The 19,825-nt window shown below is 45.1% G+C and overlaps 1 protein-coding gene across 11 annotated transcripts in view; it reads right to left on the minus strand.

The window, feature by feature from the left end:
* C2CD5 (C2 calcium dependent domain containing 5) overlaps positions 1 to 19,825 on the minus strand; it is an 875,314-nt gene that overhangs the window by 362,942 nt on the left and 492,547 nt on the right. For all 11 annotated transcript variants that reach the window (XM_085652749.1, XM_085652748.1, XM_085652746.1 and 8 more), the window contains 2 exons: positions 18,228 to 18,414; positions 8,117 to 8,281 (listed from right to left, as the gene is read on the minus strand). In XM_085652749.1, the coding sequence (XP_085508875.1) occupies positions 8,117 to 8,281; positions 18,228 to 18,414 (352 nt within the window). The remainder of the gene's footprint in view (positions 1 to 8,116; positions 8,282 to 18,227; positions 18,415 to 19,825) is intronic.

Consider the following 19,825-nt stretch of genomic DNA (forward strand, 5'->3'; position numbering starts at 1 on the left):
TTTAACACTGAGATCCAAAATGGGTCTTAAGGAGCCGTCCTTTGTGGGAATGAGAATATATAGAGAATAAACCCCTGAACCTTGGTAGTGAAACGGAATTGGATCTATGGCTCCTTACTGTAAGAGGGATCACACCTCTTGAATAATTAACTGTAAGTGGTCTGACAACAGTTTGTAAGTGAGAGGTGGAATGTTTGGAGGATCGGTGGTAAGCTCCAGGCAATAGCCATGACGGATAATGTTGATCACCCATTTGTTGTTGTTATGGATTGCCAAATGGTGAGAAACTGTTGAAGTCTTTCCCCGATAGGTGTTAAGTAATCAGGGGAAAGTGTGGGTAAGTCACTGTTTGTTAGGGTAAGGGGTGTTACATGTTGAGGTGCCTCTACCCCTACCTTTGGAATTATTTCCTCTATACCCTCCTCTATAACAACCTCTAGAGGGAGAGGATTGGGTATTGCTTTTAAGTGGAACCATTTGGGTCTGAGGATGTGATTTTGGACTCTCCTCTGTAAAAGGAGCCTCTATTTGATGGGGACTGGAGCGCTCCCATGGACTTTGCCACTTCTGTATCTTTTTTTATTTTTCTAGGGATTGATCGACTACAGGACCAAACAGGTGTTCTTTGTCTTAAGGGTGTTTAAAACGGATTGTTGAACTTCCCTGAAATCCTAAGCCATGCATGCCTTCTGATGAGAATGCTGGTATTTATCTCCCTAGCAGCAGTGTCAGCAACAATAGAAGAGTTAGAAATACATTTGCCCTCCTCAACTAACTCTGTTGCTTTGTTTTTGTATTCTGGGAGATATTGGAGCAGTTGTTCCATCTCATCCCAGTGTGCTCTGTCGTACCTAGCTAGCAGGCCTTGTGTATTTGCGATGCGCCAGTAATTAGCAGCTTGAGCGGCTACACGTTTGCCTGAAGCATCTATGAGCTTAGATTCTTTATATGGGGGAGGAACATCACAAGAAGCTTGCCAATTAGCTCTTTTGCAAGCGTTGAACACTACAAGGGAGTCAAGAGGCAGCTGACCTTTAATAAAGATAGGATCGGATGGTGAAGGGTTGTATTTTTTACTGACTCTAGGAGTCAAAATGTGTGCTCGCACGGGGTCTTTGAAAATGTCATCTGCATACCTCATCATGCCCTTCAGCATTGGGAGTGTCTGACTTGCTCTGTGTGTGGCCCCAAGTGCCTCAAATAAAAAGTCCTCTTCTAACGACTCTTTATACAACGTCACTCCATGGTACTCTGCTGCTCTAGCAATGAGTTCCTGATAAGCCACATTATCATCAGGTGGGGAAGGCTTTCCAGGGTAAAGGTCTGGGTCATTGTCTAATGGAGGGTCAATGGTGTAATCCTTCCATGGGTCTATAGGTAAATGAATATCTTCCTCATCAATATCCCCCTCTTTAGGCTGTGAAAGTGGAGACCCCTGAGGTGTAATGCGTAAAGGATCTAAATGTGGAGAAGAGGGTGGAAATGGAGAGGTTGGTGGAGCAGGATAAACAGGGCTGGTAGTGACATCCTTCTTCTTTAAAGGAATCTTATTGTGAGAGTCCTGAGAAGGAAGCTTGCGTTTAACTGGAGCTTTAGCATGAATATGTCCTGTGTCAGGACTTGTATAAATCTTCTGTTGTTTGGGATGAACAATGTCTAAATTAGAGTCAGAAGGTACAAAACTGCTGTCTTCTGATTTCGGCATCGGAGGTTTTCAATGCCAAGATGGACTTTTATGAGTGGAAGGTTTCGTCTCTGAAACATGCTTTTCTTTTGGTGTGGAGCATTTTGGCTCTGAACCAGATTTAAATTTCGGAACTGGAAGGTTGCCAATCCGAAGAGGATTTTGGTCAACTCGGTGCCGAACCGGCAGGCTTGACTATCTGTTTCGATGCCGAGCCTGAAGGTGGGGGGTCGGAAACATCGTCTCGGTGCAGACCTTGGCCAGAAGGCAGAGGTGGTGCCGAAGCCTTATGAGGTTTGGGTATGGGCTTAAGGGGCAACGGGTCATTAGTACCCACAGCACCCTGCCCCGGAGGCACGTCTTCAGACTTCATGTCTATCTTGAGCTCCGAATCAAACTCTGGAACCGAGATGGCCTCTTCTTCTTCTGCCACCGACGCTTCAACTCGGACGCTCGGCACATCCTCAGACCCAAATGGTTCCACTTAAAAGCAATACCCAATCCTCTCCCTCTAGAGGTTGTTATAGAGGAGGGTATAGAGGAAATAATTCCAAAGGTAGGGGTAGAGGTACCTCAACATGTAACACCCCTTACCCTAACAAACAGTGACTTACCCACACTTTCCCCTGATTACTTAACACCTATCGGGGAAAGACTTCAACAGTTGAGCGAAACTCGGATTCTTCACTGAAGATATCCGGAGTGTGTTGAATATTCGGATGTTGCATTTCACGATGTCGAGCCCATCGATCCCGGAGAGTCTTTTTGGACCGAAACGTCGCAATTGTCTTCCTTACACTCTTTATGCGAGTCGGTGAGAGGATACTTAGCGTGGCACCGAGGAGAGAATATAAACGGATTGCGTTCCATCGACAGAAGACCGGACTGACGTGGTGAGGCCGGAAGGCTGCCCACGAAGTTTTCTATAAAAAAAATGAAGGATTCGTTGACCGAAACAATACGCGGAGAAGTGGGAAACGTGTACAAAACAATACAATCAAGGGTGAAGTGGATTGCGCACCGAGGGCAACCCGAAGAACGATTTCAAACCAGAGTGCAGCAATACAAGTTCGAACCTGATGGTGGAAAAAAACAATCTAACAATGGAGTTGATGCCCGTGCGCATTATCACTGAAAGGAAGAGTCACCTTACCTTGTGATTAGAAAGACTTCTTCGAAGAAAAACAACTTGCAAATATTCGGACCCAACACTAGATGGCAGGAGTATGCAAAGCATGTCTATCAACAGCACACAAGTCTAGAACATGACGATAGCGATGCCTACATAGGTGCCAACCAAGCACGCTGACGTTAGTTACTTTTCGCAACTTTCCATGCCAGAAGCAAGGAGCCACGAAGTACACTGACCATTGGTGTGAAAGGAGAAGGCTGTGTCCCCAGAAATCCGTTCACAGAGTGGGAAGGATGGGTGGGTCGATAAGGAATCTGCGGCTAGATAGAGTCTCTACAAGATAAGTGTTACCGAAGGTAAGTACCTTGTTCATCCGATAGAGACTTTCAGCCGCAGATTCCTTACCTTAGAACAGGTATCCAAGCAAACCTCCCCTGAGGTGGGTCTGCGGCCCAATTTCACATGAGGAAGTTTTTCAGGACCAAACAGGCAAAATGCTCATCCTTAAGGACTTGACTGTCCAGACAGTAATGTGTAGTAAACGTGTGCAAGGAAGCTCATGTTGCCGCTTGACAGATGTCCAGGACCAGAAGTCCGCATGCTAATACAGTGGTGGCAGTTTTAGCTCTGGTGGAATGAGCAAGTAAACCCTCTCAGGGTTGCTTCTTAGCCAGTGCATAGCAGATCTGCATACAGATCACGATCCATTGGGAGATGGTCTGCTTTCGCACAGCTTGACTTTTCTTCACTCCGACATACCCCACAAAGAGTTGGTCACCCACCTGGAACTCTCATGTGCGATCAAGATACAACTACAATGTTCTTTTTGGGCCTAGATGGTGAAGTCATTCCTCTTCCCTGGAGGGATGAGGCAGAGCACAAAAAGTAGGAAGAGTGATGGTTTGCCCTATGAGGAATGGAGTGACAACTTTCGGAAGAAAGGAGCTCTCGTACGAAGCAGCAGCTTGTCTGGTTGTATGTTCAGGTAAGGAGGTTTGGATGGCAAGGCCTGAAGCTCACTGACCCTCCGGGCAGATGTTACTGCAACCAGGAAGGCCGTCTTGATGGTAAGGAGCCTGAGAAGACAGTCAAGTAAGGGCTCAAACGGAAAGTGAGGACCAGATTAAGGTCCCACTGAGGCATAACAAAGGGAGGAGGAAAAATATGTTGCAAACCTTTCAAAAACCTATGTACAATAGGGGATTGGAAAAGAGAAGGTTAGTCAGGCAACTGCAGCAAAGCAGATATTGCAGAAAGATAGCCCTCAACAGTGCCCAAAGCAGAGCCCTGCTGGGCAAGGGAAAGGACAGACAGAAGAACCTGAGATAGGAGAGCAGAAAGAGGGTCAACTTGTTTCTCGGACACCATTTCACAAATCTGCTCCAATGGCAGGCATACACTGTCTTGGTGGAGGGGTGCCTGGCTGCCAGAATAACACTGCAAATGTTGGGCAGAAGGTCGAAAGCTGTCAACTGTCACTGCTCTATCTCCACACAAGAAGGCGGAGGGCAGACAGGTTTGGGTAGAGAACCCTCCACCCCTGCTGCTGCAACAGAAGATCACACCTAAGGAGCAGCCTGATCGGAGGACCGATGGCCATGCTCAACATCTCTGAATACCAAACTCCGTACCCAATTCAGCACCACAAGGATGACTTGGGCCCGGTCGTTCCTGATCTTCTTGAGGACAGTGGGCAGGAGTGGTATGGGCAGAAAGGAGTACAGGAGGTCTGAGCTCCACCCGAGATGAAATGAGTCTACAAGCGAGAGCCACCTTGGAAAGTCCTGCGCGCGGAATTGCTATCATTGCACATTCTCGTCGGTGACAAAAAGATCAAACCAAGGCTCTCCTCACTGTTGAAAGATACCTTGCTCCACCTCCAGATGGAGATGTCATTCGTGATCTGCTAGGCATCTGCAGCTCAGTTTGTCCACTCTGGCGATCAGAGTACCCCCCCAGATGTGGAACAACCACATCTGCTGTTCCAGTCATGTCCAGAGAGGCATGGCCTCGACCCCACACCAACCTGTTTGTTGCAGTACCACATGGCGGTGGTGCTGTCCAATAACACCTGCATTAGCCTTCCCTGTATGGAAGGTAGAAAGACTTTCAATGCCAACTGGACAGTTTGATGTGGAGTCTGGATTCCGCCAGAGACCAGAGTCCTCTGGTCTCCACATCTCCCAGATGGCTGCCCCATCCCAGGAGTGATGCATCTGTCACTACTGTGAGATCTGGTTGGGGAAGGGAGAGTCGTCAGTTGTGGTTCATTAACCACCACTCCAGGTCTTTTGCAGTTCCCTCTGAGATATGGACCATGTTGGAGAGATTCCCCTTATACTGGGCCCACTGGAACTTCAGAGCCCATTGGAACTTCAGGTTCCACTGCAGAGCCCTCATATGCCAAAGGGCATGTGTCACCAGCAGGATGCAGGAGTGCAGGAGGCTACGAGGCCCAGCAGCCTCCGAGTCAGTCTCACCGACAGCCAGGACAGAGGCTGAAGCATCAGTATCATAGCCTGATTATCCTTGACTCGAAGTTCAGGAGGTTGGGCCTGAAACTACATGGTGTCCAGAACAGCTCCGATGAACGGGCGTGTCTGAGAGGGAGTCCGATGTCACTTCAGCACATTGATAGTGAACCCCAGTAAATGCAGGAGGTCCACCGTAGTCAGGATGAATGAGATGACTGCCTGGGGTGAGCTTGCGTTCAATAGCCAGTCGTCGAGATAGGGGGACACTGGCACCCATGATCTCCGCAGATGAGCTGCCCCCATCGCCATAACCTTGGTGAACACCAGAGGGCCGCTGGTGAGGCTAAAGGAGCGCACAGTGAACTGAAATTCTTTGTGGCCCACCCCAAACCACAGGTAACACCTGTGGGCAGGCAGCACTGGAATGTGGCAATACACGCCCTGCAAGTCCAACACTACCATTCAGTATCCTGGGTAGACAGGATCTGAGCAAGAGTGAGCATTTTGAACTTCTTCTTGCGGAAAAAGTTAAGAGTGCAGGTCTTGAATAGGAAAACGGCATCCGTTCTTCTTGTGCACCAGTAAATAGTGAGAATAACAACGACGGCACTCTCTCTATGGCTGCTTTGGCTAAAAGAGCCGTCACTTCCTGGTGGAGAAGAAATAGGTGGTCCTCTGTGAGCCTGTCAAAGGTAGGTGGAATGGAAGAGTAGTTTCGAGGGGGAGGGAGTAACCCCTTCGGAAAATCTGCAAACCCCACCTGTCCGATGGTATGGCCTTCAGTGGGAGGGTGATGGTGAACCCTGCCAACCACTGGGTGCCTATGACGGTAAGCAGCAGACTAGGTGGGTTTGGAGGCGGCATTTACAGGGAGTTGGTGGACTTACCAAACCGCTGGTCCCCCCCCTCCCCGGTGGCGGTAGGAACTGTATCCACAACCACGCAGAGGCTAGAACGATTGCATGCCGCAGTATCTGGGGGAGTAAAGACGTAGCTTTATGACCCCTCCTTGGCCACGAATGGTGGATTTAGGGTTATGAGGGGCCATAGAAAGGCCCAAGGGCCTGCCCATAGACCTGCGGTCCTTAAAGCGATCCAGCGCCGAATCTGCCTCATCTCCAAAAGGATGGGAGTCATCAAATGGCATGTCCATGAGCGAGGACTGGCCATCCACAGAAAAGCCAGTAGTCCTCAACCAGGCGAAGGGTCTCCGGGCAACTGTGGACAAAACCTCTCTGCCTTGTGAGGGAGCTATCCTGGCTGATGGGGGGTGAAACCCTGAAACCGGTCTTGTATTGTTCATCCTGATTTGATAACAAAATGTCTAGTTTGATTGCTTTGATATGAATAAAAATAAGAACGCAATTTTTTCTTATGTTCTGTGATTCATTTGAATGTATACCATTTGACCTAATTTCTGTACCTTCATTAACTGTATACCCTATGATCGGAATCCTGCTAGGCGCATGTTGTGACTCGTTAGAGCACTCTATAGAGATGAGTTTTTCCATCATTTGTAGTATTTTGCTGACAGGATAATTCTTTTCTTCTAGTGAGTTGGTGGTGCTTAGTCCACAGTGAATGGTGAACTTGGCTGCATCACTCCCATCGGTAACATATTGGGGGAGCATGTCCGGTACCTTAACCAGGACCGTTCGCAGCACCTGCGCAACGGTGTCCCACAGAGATTGCGATTAGCGGCCCAAAAGACATGCAGCGTTCACTGTTCGCAATGCCAGGCTAGTGGAATTAAACATTTTCTTATACAAGCTGTCTAGCCTCTTGGATTCCTGATCCGGCAGTGCAGTTGGGAATGCACCCGGATTTACATGAGATGTGGAAGCCTGAACCACCAAGCTCTCTGGAGTCGGGTGAGGAAGTTTGGGTCCCCTGGAGCAGGGTGAGGCGACAGGCAATTGTCCTGTTCACAGGAGCCCCAGTGCTGGGTTTTGGATAACATCCAAAGCAGGATGTCAGCAAATGCTTCATTGAAAGGGAGAAATGGTTTTGATGGGGACACTCACGGCTGAAGTACTTCCATCATGACACTAGTCTTCACTGCATCCTAGGGCAAGCTAAGGTCCAAGAGCTTAGCTGCCCTCCACACAACCATTGCGAAGGAAGCTCCTACCTCTGTGGCCACGTATCCTGTCCACTGACTTCACCCGGATGCTCACACAAGTCCATTTGTTCTTTTTAAGGCTGGTATTCTTCAGGGTCCAGCGATCCCTCCCTCAAGACCTTTGGATGCATAGAGCGGCAGTAGGGACAGGCCCGCTCGAGGCACCAGAGGCATTCAAGGTGTGGGTCCATTACAGACATCTGTAGGTCAAAGGCGCCACAGGGATTTAAGCTGGTCTTTTTTATGACATTACTGCCACACCAGGAGGTAAGCTTCAAAAATACTTTGACAAAACGTTGAAAAAAACCTAGTCAAAAAATGACTAAGATGTAGCTCTTTCCGGATCTCTGCAATCTGACACGCAAAGAAAAGAACTGAAGACAGGTGCCTGGGTGGTGCCACCTACCAGTGCGCAGGGGTACTGCTCAAGAAACATTTCTGGATCCAGTCTGACGACTGAGGATACTTCTCAGGTGAGGAACCTGTGGCTAGAAGTCTCTATCAGATAAACATTGGGGGCTTACAAAGAAAATGTAGTCTGCCCATTGCTTACCTTTAGGTTGGCAACTGTCACTCATTTGCCTGCTTTTTACTTGATATAAGAGAGAGGAAAATGTAGAGAAACTGCACAAAAATACACGCACACAAAGACAGAGACATCTTCAGTTTCTGATCACTGTGCATAAATGTAACATTTTACTTACAGGTGGGTTAATCTCATATAGCTCCTTGTTTTTAGCAATTGTATCGTTGATTTTTTTCTGCATGTGAGAAATGTGCTGTTCATAAGAGCCATCATTTGGAGTCTTGCCAGCTATTTGGATACCACCAGGAGCCGGCAACGCAGTTAAATATACAGCTGTAGCAGACTAAAATAAAAATAAAAAATAAACACTCCATTAACATTAGGCAAGTGAAAAGTATTAATAACATGATCAAGTAGCATGTACCAACGTCATTTCTGTCAACATCCCTAAATCTTTAGAATTCTAACCTTCTGTCTGCCTGTTAACCTCGGTAACCCTCTTTCAGGTGGCTAATCCAAGTGCAGATTCCTCATCTTTTGAATCCTTCTAGTTGCCAAAGTACACTTGGAAGCATTGCAAAAGCTCATGCGCACAACGAGGTTGCAAAATGTAATGACACGGAGCCGCATATGGGTGCCACCCATGAGCACTGATTTCAGAATATCACTATTTTCACACCCTTAGATGCAGAGCAACTGAGAGATGACAACGTGTCAAATCTAAATTGGAACTTTTTAACACCAAAAGTAAATTCAACAGACTGGGGAGTAGGATGGCCAATGAGGATTACAAGGTTAGAGTACCCACCCAAAAGAGTGCTACCAAAGCACTTCCTGTAGACCGGAGATTCGATAAATAATGCCTGGGGAATGAGTGGACGATGCACATGTAGCAGTCTGGCAGATATCCAGAATAGGAACCCTCCCCCAGCAAGGCTGTAGTGGCAGCTTTGGCCCTGGTGGATACATAGGATGATTCATCTAGACAAGGTTCACTTTTGGACTGACTCCCCTTTTTTCATATCTGCTAACTCAATGAAAGGTTTGTTTTACAGACTGTGCTCCCAAGTTGCTATTAATACAGAAACTAAAAGCCCACTTGTGATACAACATTTGCAGCCTCTAATCCTGCTCCTGAGAAGGATGTGTTGAAAAGAAAAGTGCAGGGAGTGACAGACTGCCCCACATGGAAGGTCGACACCACTGTCAAAGAAAGGATGCCCAAGTGCAAAGCACCAATTTGTCAGGTAAGGGATGTGATGTATTGCAGACGCACAAATAGTTCCTGAAGCCCACTGATGCTACATGAAGGGACAATGTTAATAAGGAATACAGCCTTAAGAATCAATGACCATAGGGCAAAGCTGCGCAGGGGCTCAAAGGATGCATACATCAAAAAAACTTGAGAACTAAATTAAGGTCTTGCTGTGACATAACAAATAAAGAACAGGGGGAAACATAAGTAAGCCCTTACAAAACACAAATCACAACTGGTGATCGGAACAAACAGGACTGATCAGGCAAACACAGAAAGGCCAACAGAGCTGAAAGGAAGCCCTTGACCGTGACTAAAGCAAGACCTTCCCAGAAGATAGACATAACAAACAGGAGTACATCAGTAAACTTCACCTGAAGAAGGCAAATCTGCTTGTTCTCACATTAGGCTGTGAAAGTTTGAGTGCAGAACCAACTTCAGCTGTTTGAATAACAGGTCCTACCAAGAGGAATTTGCAAGCTTTTGGGATCTGAAACAATTAAAGATTGACAGAGAACATAGATGCTGTACACTAATAACGAATGAGCTTGTCTCTAAGATTCAGAGGGCCTTTCTGACAAAAATCCATAGGGGTTATGACTAAGAACTTAAAGTGGATACACTGTTCCATTGGCAGTCAGTGTAGACTTTTCAAAAAAGAACTAGATTGTCGACAAAAGATATCCAACGTTTGCCTAGCTGCACAGTTTTGAACCACCTGCAGCTTATGAATCAAGTAGAACGGCAGACCCAATTACAGACCATTGACATATCCAATGAGTGCACATTGCGTCTAGGACCAGAAGTAGCATTTTCTTCAGGGATTTCAATTCAGCTGGCCACCACTATCTCAGATTTGTATCGGAGTTCAGCTTTAATAAGCTCTTTTTCATCCAGTCTGATACAACTTGCAAACACACTTTAAATGTATCTAGAATGCCTCCATTCATCTGCTGAAAGAAGAGCATCAATTGGATTTCACCTGCATATGATACCACATTGAGATCCCCACAACTTCACAATCTTTCCAAACTATGCCATACACATATTAAACTGTGTAGGGCTCCAAGCAGAGCCCTGAGGGACACCATGTCTCACTGGTATAGAGGTTAGGATGAGGAGATGGAGATTGACAGCCTGGAATCTGTCTGATATTAAAGACTGACACCATTATTGTGCTAGGCCTTGAACCTCTATAGTCCCTAACCACTCCAATAGGATGGGAAGGGCCATAGTGTCAGAGGTCCAGTAGGAACTCCACCACAGAATGACCCTGCTTAAGATACATTTTGATGAATTTAGCCACTTCCAGGAAAGAAGATTCTGCGCTGAAACCAGTACGAAAGCCAGACTGAGTCCTATAGAGTAAGTGGTTAGCATCCATAAAGAAAATGCTACCTACCCAGTATGCATCTGTTCTTGGCATGTAGAGCTGTAGAATCTCATGCTTATGCATAGATCGCCATCTAGTGTTGGGTCTGAATGTTTGCACTTTGTTTTTCTTTGAAGAAGTCTTCCTAGTCACGAGGTAGGTGACTCCTCCTTTAGGTGATAGTGCGCATGGTCATCGACTCCATCTTCAGATTGTTTTCCGCAGAGGGTGAGAGAATGAAGTAGTAGTAAAGAATAGAGATGTCCATGCGTATGTATGTATGTATAGTAACAAGAGAACTACAGCAGCAACAGGTACCCGGGGAGGTGGTTGGGGGCATTAGATTCCACAGCTCTACATGCCAAGAACAGATGCATACTGGGTAAGTAGCATTTTCCGTTCAGGGCATGTGAGCTGTAGATAACATGCTTATGCATAGACTATACAGCAGTCTCCCCTAAGCGGTGGCTATCCTGTAACTGATGGAGTTGTTTGAAATAGCGTTTTAAGTACTGCTTGGCCCACATTAGCTTGTTGTCTGGCTAACACATCTACACAATAGTGCTTGGTGAATGTGTGTGGTGCGGACCATGTTGCAGCTTTGCAGATGTCAGTAATAGTGATGTTCCTTAAGAAGGCCATAGTAGCCCCTAGCTTACGAGTGGAATGTGATCTGGGGGGTACCGTTCGAGTCCTTTTGGATTTTGCATAGCAAATCTGGATATATTTAACGATCCACCTAGCAATACCTGAGTTGGATATAGGATTGCCCTTGTGAGGTGGTGCAAAAGCGACAAAAAGTTGTTTGGTCTTACGAAAAGATTTTATTCTTTCGGTGTAATACAACAGTGCTCTTCTAACATCTAAGGTGTGTAGAGCTTGTTCTGAAAAAGAGTCAGGTTGAGGGAAGAAAACAGGTAATTCAACCAACTGATTTATGTGAAGTGCAGATACTACCTTAGGTAGGAATTTGGGATTGGTACGAAGGACCACTTTATCTTCGTGTAGCAGGAAAAAAGGTTCTTCTATGGTTAGTGCCTGAAGTTCACCCACTCTCCTTAATGAAGTGATTGCAATGAGGAAAGCTGTTTTCCATGTGAGGAACTGTAGTTCACATTTGTACATGGGTTGAAACAGTGGGCCCATTAACCTTGTGAGGACTATTTTAAGATTCCACACTGGGGCAGGTGAAATTCTTGGTGGTATATCTCTTTTCAGTCCTTCCATGAATGCTTTGATTACAGGCACTCTAAAGAGCGATACATGTTGCCTATTTTGACGATAGGCTGCAATTGCAGCTAGATGCTGTCTGGTGGATGTATAGTCCAAAGATGACTGCTGCAAATGTAACAGGTCACAGATAATGTTCTGTATGGAAGCATCAAGAGGGTTGATGTTATTGCTATTGTAATAGATAACAAATAGCTTTCATTTGGATGCGTAGCAAGCTCTTGTGGTAGGCTTTCTGGCTTCCTTAATAATGTTCATACAGTCTGGTGGAAGGTTCAGATAACCAAACTCTATGACTTCAGGAGCCAGATCGCGAGGTTCAATTGTTTGGGATCTGGGTGTTTGATTTCTCCATGGCTCTGTGTGAGGAGACTGGGAGTTAAATGTAATCTTTGATGTGGTACCAGAGAGAGTTCCAACAGGGTTGTGAACCAGGGTTGACGTGCCCATGTTGGAGCTACCAGGATTAGTAGGAGAGTTGTTTTCCTGAGTTTCCGAACCACTCATGGAATGAGTGGGAGAGGCGGAAAAGAAAAGCAAATATCCCTGACCAGTCCATCCGTAGAGCATTGCCCTTGGATAACTGGTGTGTAAACCTGGAGGCGAAGCTTTGGCATTTTGTGTTTTCGGGTGTTGCAAACAGAACTATGTGAGGGACTCCTCAAGCTTGGAAGTATGGGTGGAGAACTTGAGGATGAAGTTCCCATTTTTGTATTTGATGCCTCTGGGGAGATTCGCAATCTGGTTGTTGACTCATGTAAGGTGTTCCACTAGGAGATAGAAGTTGTGGTGATTGGCCCACTTCCAGATGTCGTGGGCTAAGTGGGACAGTTGGAGAGAGTGTGTCACCTCCTGTTTCTGTATGTAATACATAGCTGTCATGTTGTTGATTCGAACGAAGACAGCTTTGCCAGATAGGTGATCTTGAAAGGAGTTGAGAGCTAGAAAAATTGCCATGAGCTCTAAATGATTGATGTGGAGGGACTTTTGGTGGTCACTCCACAGCCCTTGCACTGTGTGTTGCTGCAGATGAGCTCCCCAGCCAGTAAGGGACGCGTCCGCTGTTAATACTGTGTGTGGTACCAGGTCTATGAATGGCCGTCATTTTGACAAATTTTGGGTTTTCCGCCACTGCAGAGAGCGATGAGTATGGGCGCTTACCAACATTAGATAGGTTAATTGACCGTGTGACTGGTTCCACTGACTGGCTAAGCATTCTTGAAGTGGGCGCATGTGCAGCCTGGCATGGAGAACGTTCATGATGCAAGACGCCATCATTCCCAACAGCTGCATAAAAACTTGAGCTGGAAGTGACTGACTGGCTTGAAACTGGAGAATTAATGCCTGAATGTTTCGAATTCTGTCTGCGTTGGGAAACGCCAGAGCCCTCTGAGTATCCAAAGTGGCTCCTAGATAGTTCTGAGTTTTAGCTGGCTGAAGATGTGATTTTAGCACTTTGACTGTAACCACCAGTTGGTGAAGCAACATAATGGTTGCGGAAGTATGCTTGCGGCAATGTTGATACGTGGCGGCTTTGATGAGCCAATCGTCCAGGTATGGGAAGACATGAATGCTTTGTCTTCTTAGATGCTCAGCTACTACAACCAGACACTTTGTGAAAACTCTGGGGGCAGTGGTGACTCCGAATGGGAGTACCTTGAATTGGTAATGTTCACCTGCCACCACAAACTTGAGAAATTTGAGGTGAGCCAGGTGGATTGGAATGTTAAAGTAGGCGTCCTTTAAGTCTAGAGTAGACAGAAAGTCACCCATTTGCAAAAGAGGCAGTATCTGTTGAAGTGTTACCATGTGGAAATGGTCTGACTGTATGTAAGAATGTCGTTCTCGGAGATCTAATATTGGTCAGAGAGAGACGTCCTTTTTGGAAATTAGGAAGTAAAAGAAATATACTCCCGACCCTTGATTTTGTGGTGGTACGGGCTCTATAGCTTGTTTTAGTAGTAGGGATTCTACCTCTTTTTGAGGAGATGTAGGTGATCCAGTGAAAGCTTGTGTGGCTTTGGGGGAATGTTTGGAGGAGTGTTGATAAACCCTAGGCAGTAAACAGAATGCATAATTTGTAGAACTCACTTGTCTGTTGTTATCGACTGGCTCTTTGGTAGGAATTGTGACAGTCTTCCCCCCACTGGTGTTAAGTGGTCGGGGGAACTATGGGCAAGTCACTGCTTTGTATTGCAGGGTGAGGTATGAGTGGTGAAACCTCTACCTCTGCCTTTTCCGTTGTTTCCTCTATACCCCCCCTCTGAAGTAGGTTTTGGAACCAGAGGGTTGGTTATTGCCCTTATAGGTGGATGTAGTTTCCGAGGACGTATTTTTGGACCCTGTCCGATAGAAAGAGCACCGCAAGGAACCACGGCCTGGTGTAGACTGAAGGGTGCCCATAGATTTAGCCACTTCAGTATCTTTTTTCATCTTCAAGTGAAGAGTCTACCACCAGTCCAAAAAGGTGTTCTTTATCAAAAGGTGTGTTCAAAATGGAGGTTTGAACCCTGATATACGTAGCCAGGTGTGTCTTCTCAAAAGGACAGTAGCGTTCACCATACTGGCAGATGTGTCAGCAGCATCTAGGGAGCACCTAATTTGATTGTTTGAAATTAATTGTCCCTCACGTACCAGGTCTTGCGCTTTAGATTTGTGTTCTTGGGGTAGAAATTGGATGAGTTGTTCCACTTCATCCCAATGCGCATGGTCATTCATATCTGGCTAGCAATGCTTGTGTGTTAGATATGCGCCAGAAATTAGCTGCCTGGGAGGCTACCCTTTTCCCTGAAGCATCAAGGAGCTTTGACTCCTTATCTGGGGGTGGAGCGTCTCCAGTAGTTTGGGAGTTTGCCCTTTTGAGTGCATTGGAAACAACTTAACAGGTCCAAGGGTTATTATCCCCTCATGTAGACTGGATCAGATGGTGCAGGTTTGTATTTTTTATCCACTCTAGGGGTAAGGATATGTGCCCCGACAGGATCCTTAAATATTTCATTGACGTGCCTGGTCATCCCCTTGAGCAATGGCAGCATAACAGTTGATTTCTGTGTGCTGTTCAATGTTTCAAGGGATTCCTTATGGAGCTAGACCCCTTGGTAATTGGCAGCCCTGCCTAGCAATTCAATATAGCCTACACTGTCGTCTGGTGGAGAGGGCAAGGTAGGATAAAGGTCAGGATCATTGTCTAAAGGCAAGTCAGTGTTGTTGTCATCCCACTCCTCTGTAGGTCCTGGCTGATCATCATCATTGTTATCATCCCTATCCTCATCACCCTGATTGTCAGGTGTACGTGGTGGTGAGTGCTCAGGTGAAGTTGGCACAGGTAGAGCCTGAGGCAAAGGTGTTGATGGAAGAGGAGGAGGGTAAGGTGTTTGTTCCAATATTTCTCTTCTTCAATGGAATATTACATTCCTCTTTAGAGTCACCTTAGTGGTAATGTGTCCAGTTTTTGGATGTATGACCAAAATGTTCTATTTTGGGTCCGGTTTTTCGAGCGGATCACCAAAAGTATGCTTTTTAGGTGACTTTGGTGTTTCGGCCTTTGCTTCCGATGGTTTGGGGGTTGTTATTTTCGGATCCAAGGTGGTTTTCGGTGCCGAGTGGTGATGGTCGCAGCCGGACTTTGTCTTCGACCCCGAAGGCTTTGGCTCGGTGCCCGACTTGGAATGGGGTTTTCTGAGCCGGAAGACTTTTTGGTAGGCTTTGGTGCCATGCCAGAAGGCGGGTCGTCGGAAGCGCGGTCTTGGTGCCGACCGGGGCCCGAGGGCGCGGGTTGGTCCGGAGCCTTATTTTTGGGTTGACTTGGGAGTCGGGGTGAGTTAGGGACTGTACTTACAGTACATTGTCCATGCAGGATGTCTAAATCCAGGTCGGAGCCATCGTCGGAAAGGGAGATCTGTTCCTGTTTCTCCTCGGCTCTGATAGCGTCGCTGGCTTCTTCATCCACTTCAGGTTCGAAAAGGTCCGGAATGGAGCCTGTGTGTTGGCTCTCCATGCCGCGTCATCAAGCCCGACGGTCGCAAAGTGTCTTTTTGGAATGGAAAGCTCGGCACGGGTCGCAGTCCTGTTCACTGTGTTCCGGTGAAAAACACAGGTTGCACATTTCGTGTGAGTCGGTGCACGGGTATTTCACATGGCACAGAGGACAGAATTTAAAGGGAGTTCGTTCCATCGACTGCGAGTCGAACCAGGGGCTAGGTCCGAAATAGGGTTTTTATCAATAAATACAACACGCGAAGAATGGGGAATGCGATAGGAAACAATACCGTTGAGGGTGAGTGTTCTACGCAGCGAGAGAAACCGAAGGATCAGCGTCGAACCGGAGCGCAGCGAGTAACATCCGAACCCGATGGTGGAAAAAAAAACAATCTGAAGATGGAGTCAATGAGCATGCGCACTATCTCCTAAAGGAGGAGTCACCTACCTCGTGACTAGGAAGACTACTTCGAAGAAAAACAATATGCAAACATACAGACCCAACAATAGATGGCGATCTATGCATAAGCATGTGATTTACAGCTCACATGCCTCGAACACCGTTATACCAGCATGTTAATCAGCTACTCTAGTATTTTAAAGGGGCTGGGAAGAGAGATATGGGCCTAAAATTGGAATGGTGAATTGGTAATGGTCCATCCGAACCATGAACTGGAGGCAACGCCTGTGGGACTTCAAGATGAGCATATGAAAGTATGCATCCCGCAAGTCTACGAGCTCCATTCGGTCTCAGTGATCAAGGGCCGAAAGAAGCCAGGCCAGCTGCAGCATTTTGAGCATTTAGGGACCTGATGTCTAAGACAGGCCTTCACACCCCCTATCCTTTTATGCGTCAGAGCCGGAGTCACCACCAGCACCTACGGCAAAGTAGTCGAGGCATGGCCTGGTGCTAGAAGAGGGCCAGAGAAGATCTGACAGTGCCAGAGAAGGATCCACATCAGTGGAGTGCCACCCTTAGCCCCCAACCGATACATGGGGCCCAAAGGCACACCAGCAGCAATCTAACCACTCTAAACATCTGCAGAATGACCTTGTTAAAGATTTCAAATTGCGCTGAATCGAAAACTTGGGGCACATAAGCTCCAGATCCAGGATGCACCTGGAGTCGGGGCTTTGGCATACCTGCTGCGTGACCTTTCCCTAGAACAAGAGCTTCAGGAAATGCTGAAACCCCACTTGGACTTCTTATGCTTCCGCAGAAACTTCTCTCTTGATTTCATTTTAGACTAATGTAAAGAAGATGAATAACAGGACAGGGGACCGTAAGAGGCCCTGTATTGTGAACAAGACTAGACTTCCTTCTTCTTACATTCCAAGATGTTGTTTTTAACCCAACACTCTCTGATGGCCTAGAGATGTATCCGGGAGCATCTGTCATATAATTTCGAATTATGTTTGGAGCAAAGGCACCAAAGATAGACACCGAGGGGTCTGTGATAACATATGTCTGCAGCAGTTGAGGCATGGCTTGAAGCCTGTAGTCTTCAATGAGACATTTCCTTAGCACGCAATTTTTCTGAATTTGGGAAAATAGGTATAAACCAACTCAAGTTCCAGAGCTTCAGATTCACATCAAAGAGTAAAATGAAAAACTGAAGTAAGTGTGCATCGGAGGCCCTTATGTGGCTCTGTGTCCTTACATCCAGAGGTGCTGCAGCCGATGCTCCAACTGCTGGTGTGCAGGAGCAGTTGCGAAGTTTACAGATCGTGTCATTCACATGGAAGGATTCAAAAGATGAGGATTTCGCGGTTAAAAGCATTCACCAGAAATACAATATGATAAAGATAGTGATTCTTAAACACAATGGTTGTTTTACAGACTCGCTTCTAATGGGAACAGATAATTAACAGAAATGTGTGTGGAAGGGGCGAGTCCAAGGGCAGTATATTATGGGAAAATAGAAAATAAAGAAATTACTTCAAATTAAGCTTGGGTGTTTTAGGCTGTCAGTCACCTTTTAGAACTAGTGGGATGCAATCAAAAGTCTCATCAATTAATTCACAAGGTAATTATCTGATTAACCTTTAAAGGAACAAGATCGCCAAGCATTATTCAACACCTCTGGCGCTGCCTTCCAATACAAAAAAAAAATAGAAAAAATAAATGTAATCGGTCCATCAAAGCATAAACAGAAGTTAGAATTTATTTTCATTACAGATGACAAGTCACTGAAATACGTGAATTTCATTCTGCATCTTCTAGTCACTAATTTTTAGTTACAATAAGTACCCATTTTGATGAGATAATGGTTTATGTGTTTTATCAACGTAAATTGTTATTTAATTACTATTCCGCAAAGTGAACATTGGTCATACCTCAGTTAATGTCAAAAAGTACCTTTTTCTAAAAGATCCATCCTCTGAAAAAATAAACATGTGAAAAAGAAAAAAAGTTTCAATCAGAAAGGATGTATAGATTAATTAGTAACTTACAGCCAAACCCATCAGCATAGTTTCACCGACTGTGATTTGAACCCGCAGGCCAAACAGAGCATTCATGCCTTTTAGCTTCAATTTATTCATTAGCTGCGTGTGTAGCTCGTACTCCATAAAAGGAAGTAGGTTGCTGATGGCTGTGGCATTTGCTTCTGCTTGTGCTTTCTTTTTCAAGCGACATAATCTATTGAGTGAAAAAAAAATTGTTAGAAAACTCCCATCCTTCATCCTATTGCGACTCCACGGCTATAAAATCACACAACAAAACTATCATTTAAATAAAGCACAAGCAATTATTATAGGGTAATAGTTAAACGGCATAGCAGCCAGTCAAGCAATAAATATAAATAAAAAGAGAACAAGATGACAGTGGTAAGTAAAATGATTGCACATCACGATAAAGTTAAGGTTGGTACATAGAATAAAAAAAAGTCCTGTGTGCTCAAATGGATGCACACTATGCCATCAAAGTAGTGTATACAAATATATATAGAAACAGCGTTTCCATACAGAAACAAATTTACATAATCCAGAGCCTGTTACAATTTAGTAGGTAATTTCCTGACTTCTTTCATTTTTATATAAAACATTTTTTATGGTGATTACTCTTTCTCCTTTTGGTTTCCAATCACTGCACTCTATGGTTGTTTTATTTCTAAGGTTTGATTTCAGAAGATATTACATGGTGTGGCTCAAACCTTCTTACCGTTTCTTTACTTTAAGTAAGTGTTTGATCACAACACTATGCATGATCACTATTACTCTTCACTTGTGTCTAAGAATATCATGTTCTAACACATGCCTCTCTTTGCACACTTTTCATGATACATTTTAGTACACACTTTCTGAACAAAATGTATGTATATAAGGAATTTCTACAAATATGTAAGGTATGTATTTTAAATTAACAGCCTTGAAAAAGTCGTCATCACCATTTTTTCCTTGACCTGCGGGTCAATAAAATTCTTGGATTGGATCAATTTGTGAATAAAAATTGGTCTGTGAAATAAGACAGATCGAATTTGACTGTATTTTGTGTAGTGCTCTGGATTATATAAAGCAATACATGTAGCCATGAATACGGTGGCTTCGCAGTGTGAGGACTGAAGGACTAGACACACACGTTGTCTGCCCATTCAAAACAGAGAACCCAACTACTGTATGGGGAAGAAAATACAGAACTTCTACCTGTATTTAAATAACATTTTATTGTACCTGGGTTGATTCAAGAACCAATATAATCGACAAGAACCTACAAACTCAATATCAACATTTACATTTTTATGAAAATAATCATAACGTACTTAGTTGTGCACATAATTTAGCACTTCAAAAGAGAAGTAGTGCAATTCATTAATTTACAAAACACACATATCCAATGCATTGAGTTAGGTGCCAATATCCCACTAAACTAGTTTACAGTACTGTAACCGCCTAAGAGGCCTTTTTATTAAGGCTGTGATGATAAAGTAGAGATTTGGGAAATTTACGTAATTTGCTTTTGCATTAGGATGCGAAATCACAGGAAAATTATGTGAAATTACACAATTATGCAAAATGCTAATCCATCACTTATCACTATATTTCTGTGTAAA

This window comes from Triturus cristatus, chromosome 4_1 (assembly GCF_964204655.1).
Source record: "Triturus cristatus chromosome 4_1, aTriCri1.1, whole genome shotgun sequence".
Lineage (NCBI taxonomy): Eukaryota > Metazoa > Chordata > Amphibia > Caudata > Salamandridae > Triturus > Triturus cristatus.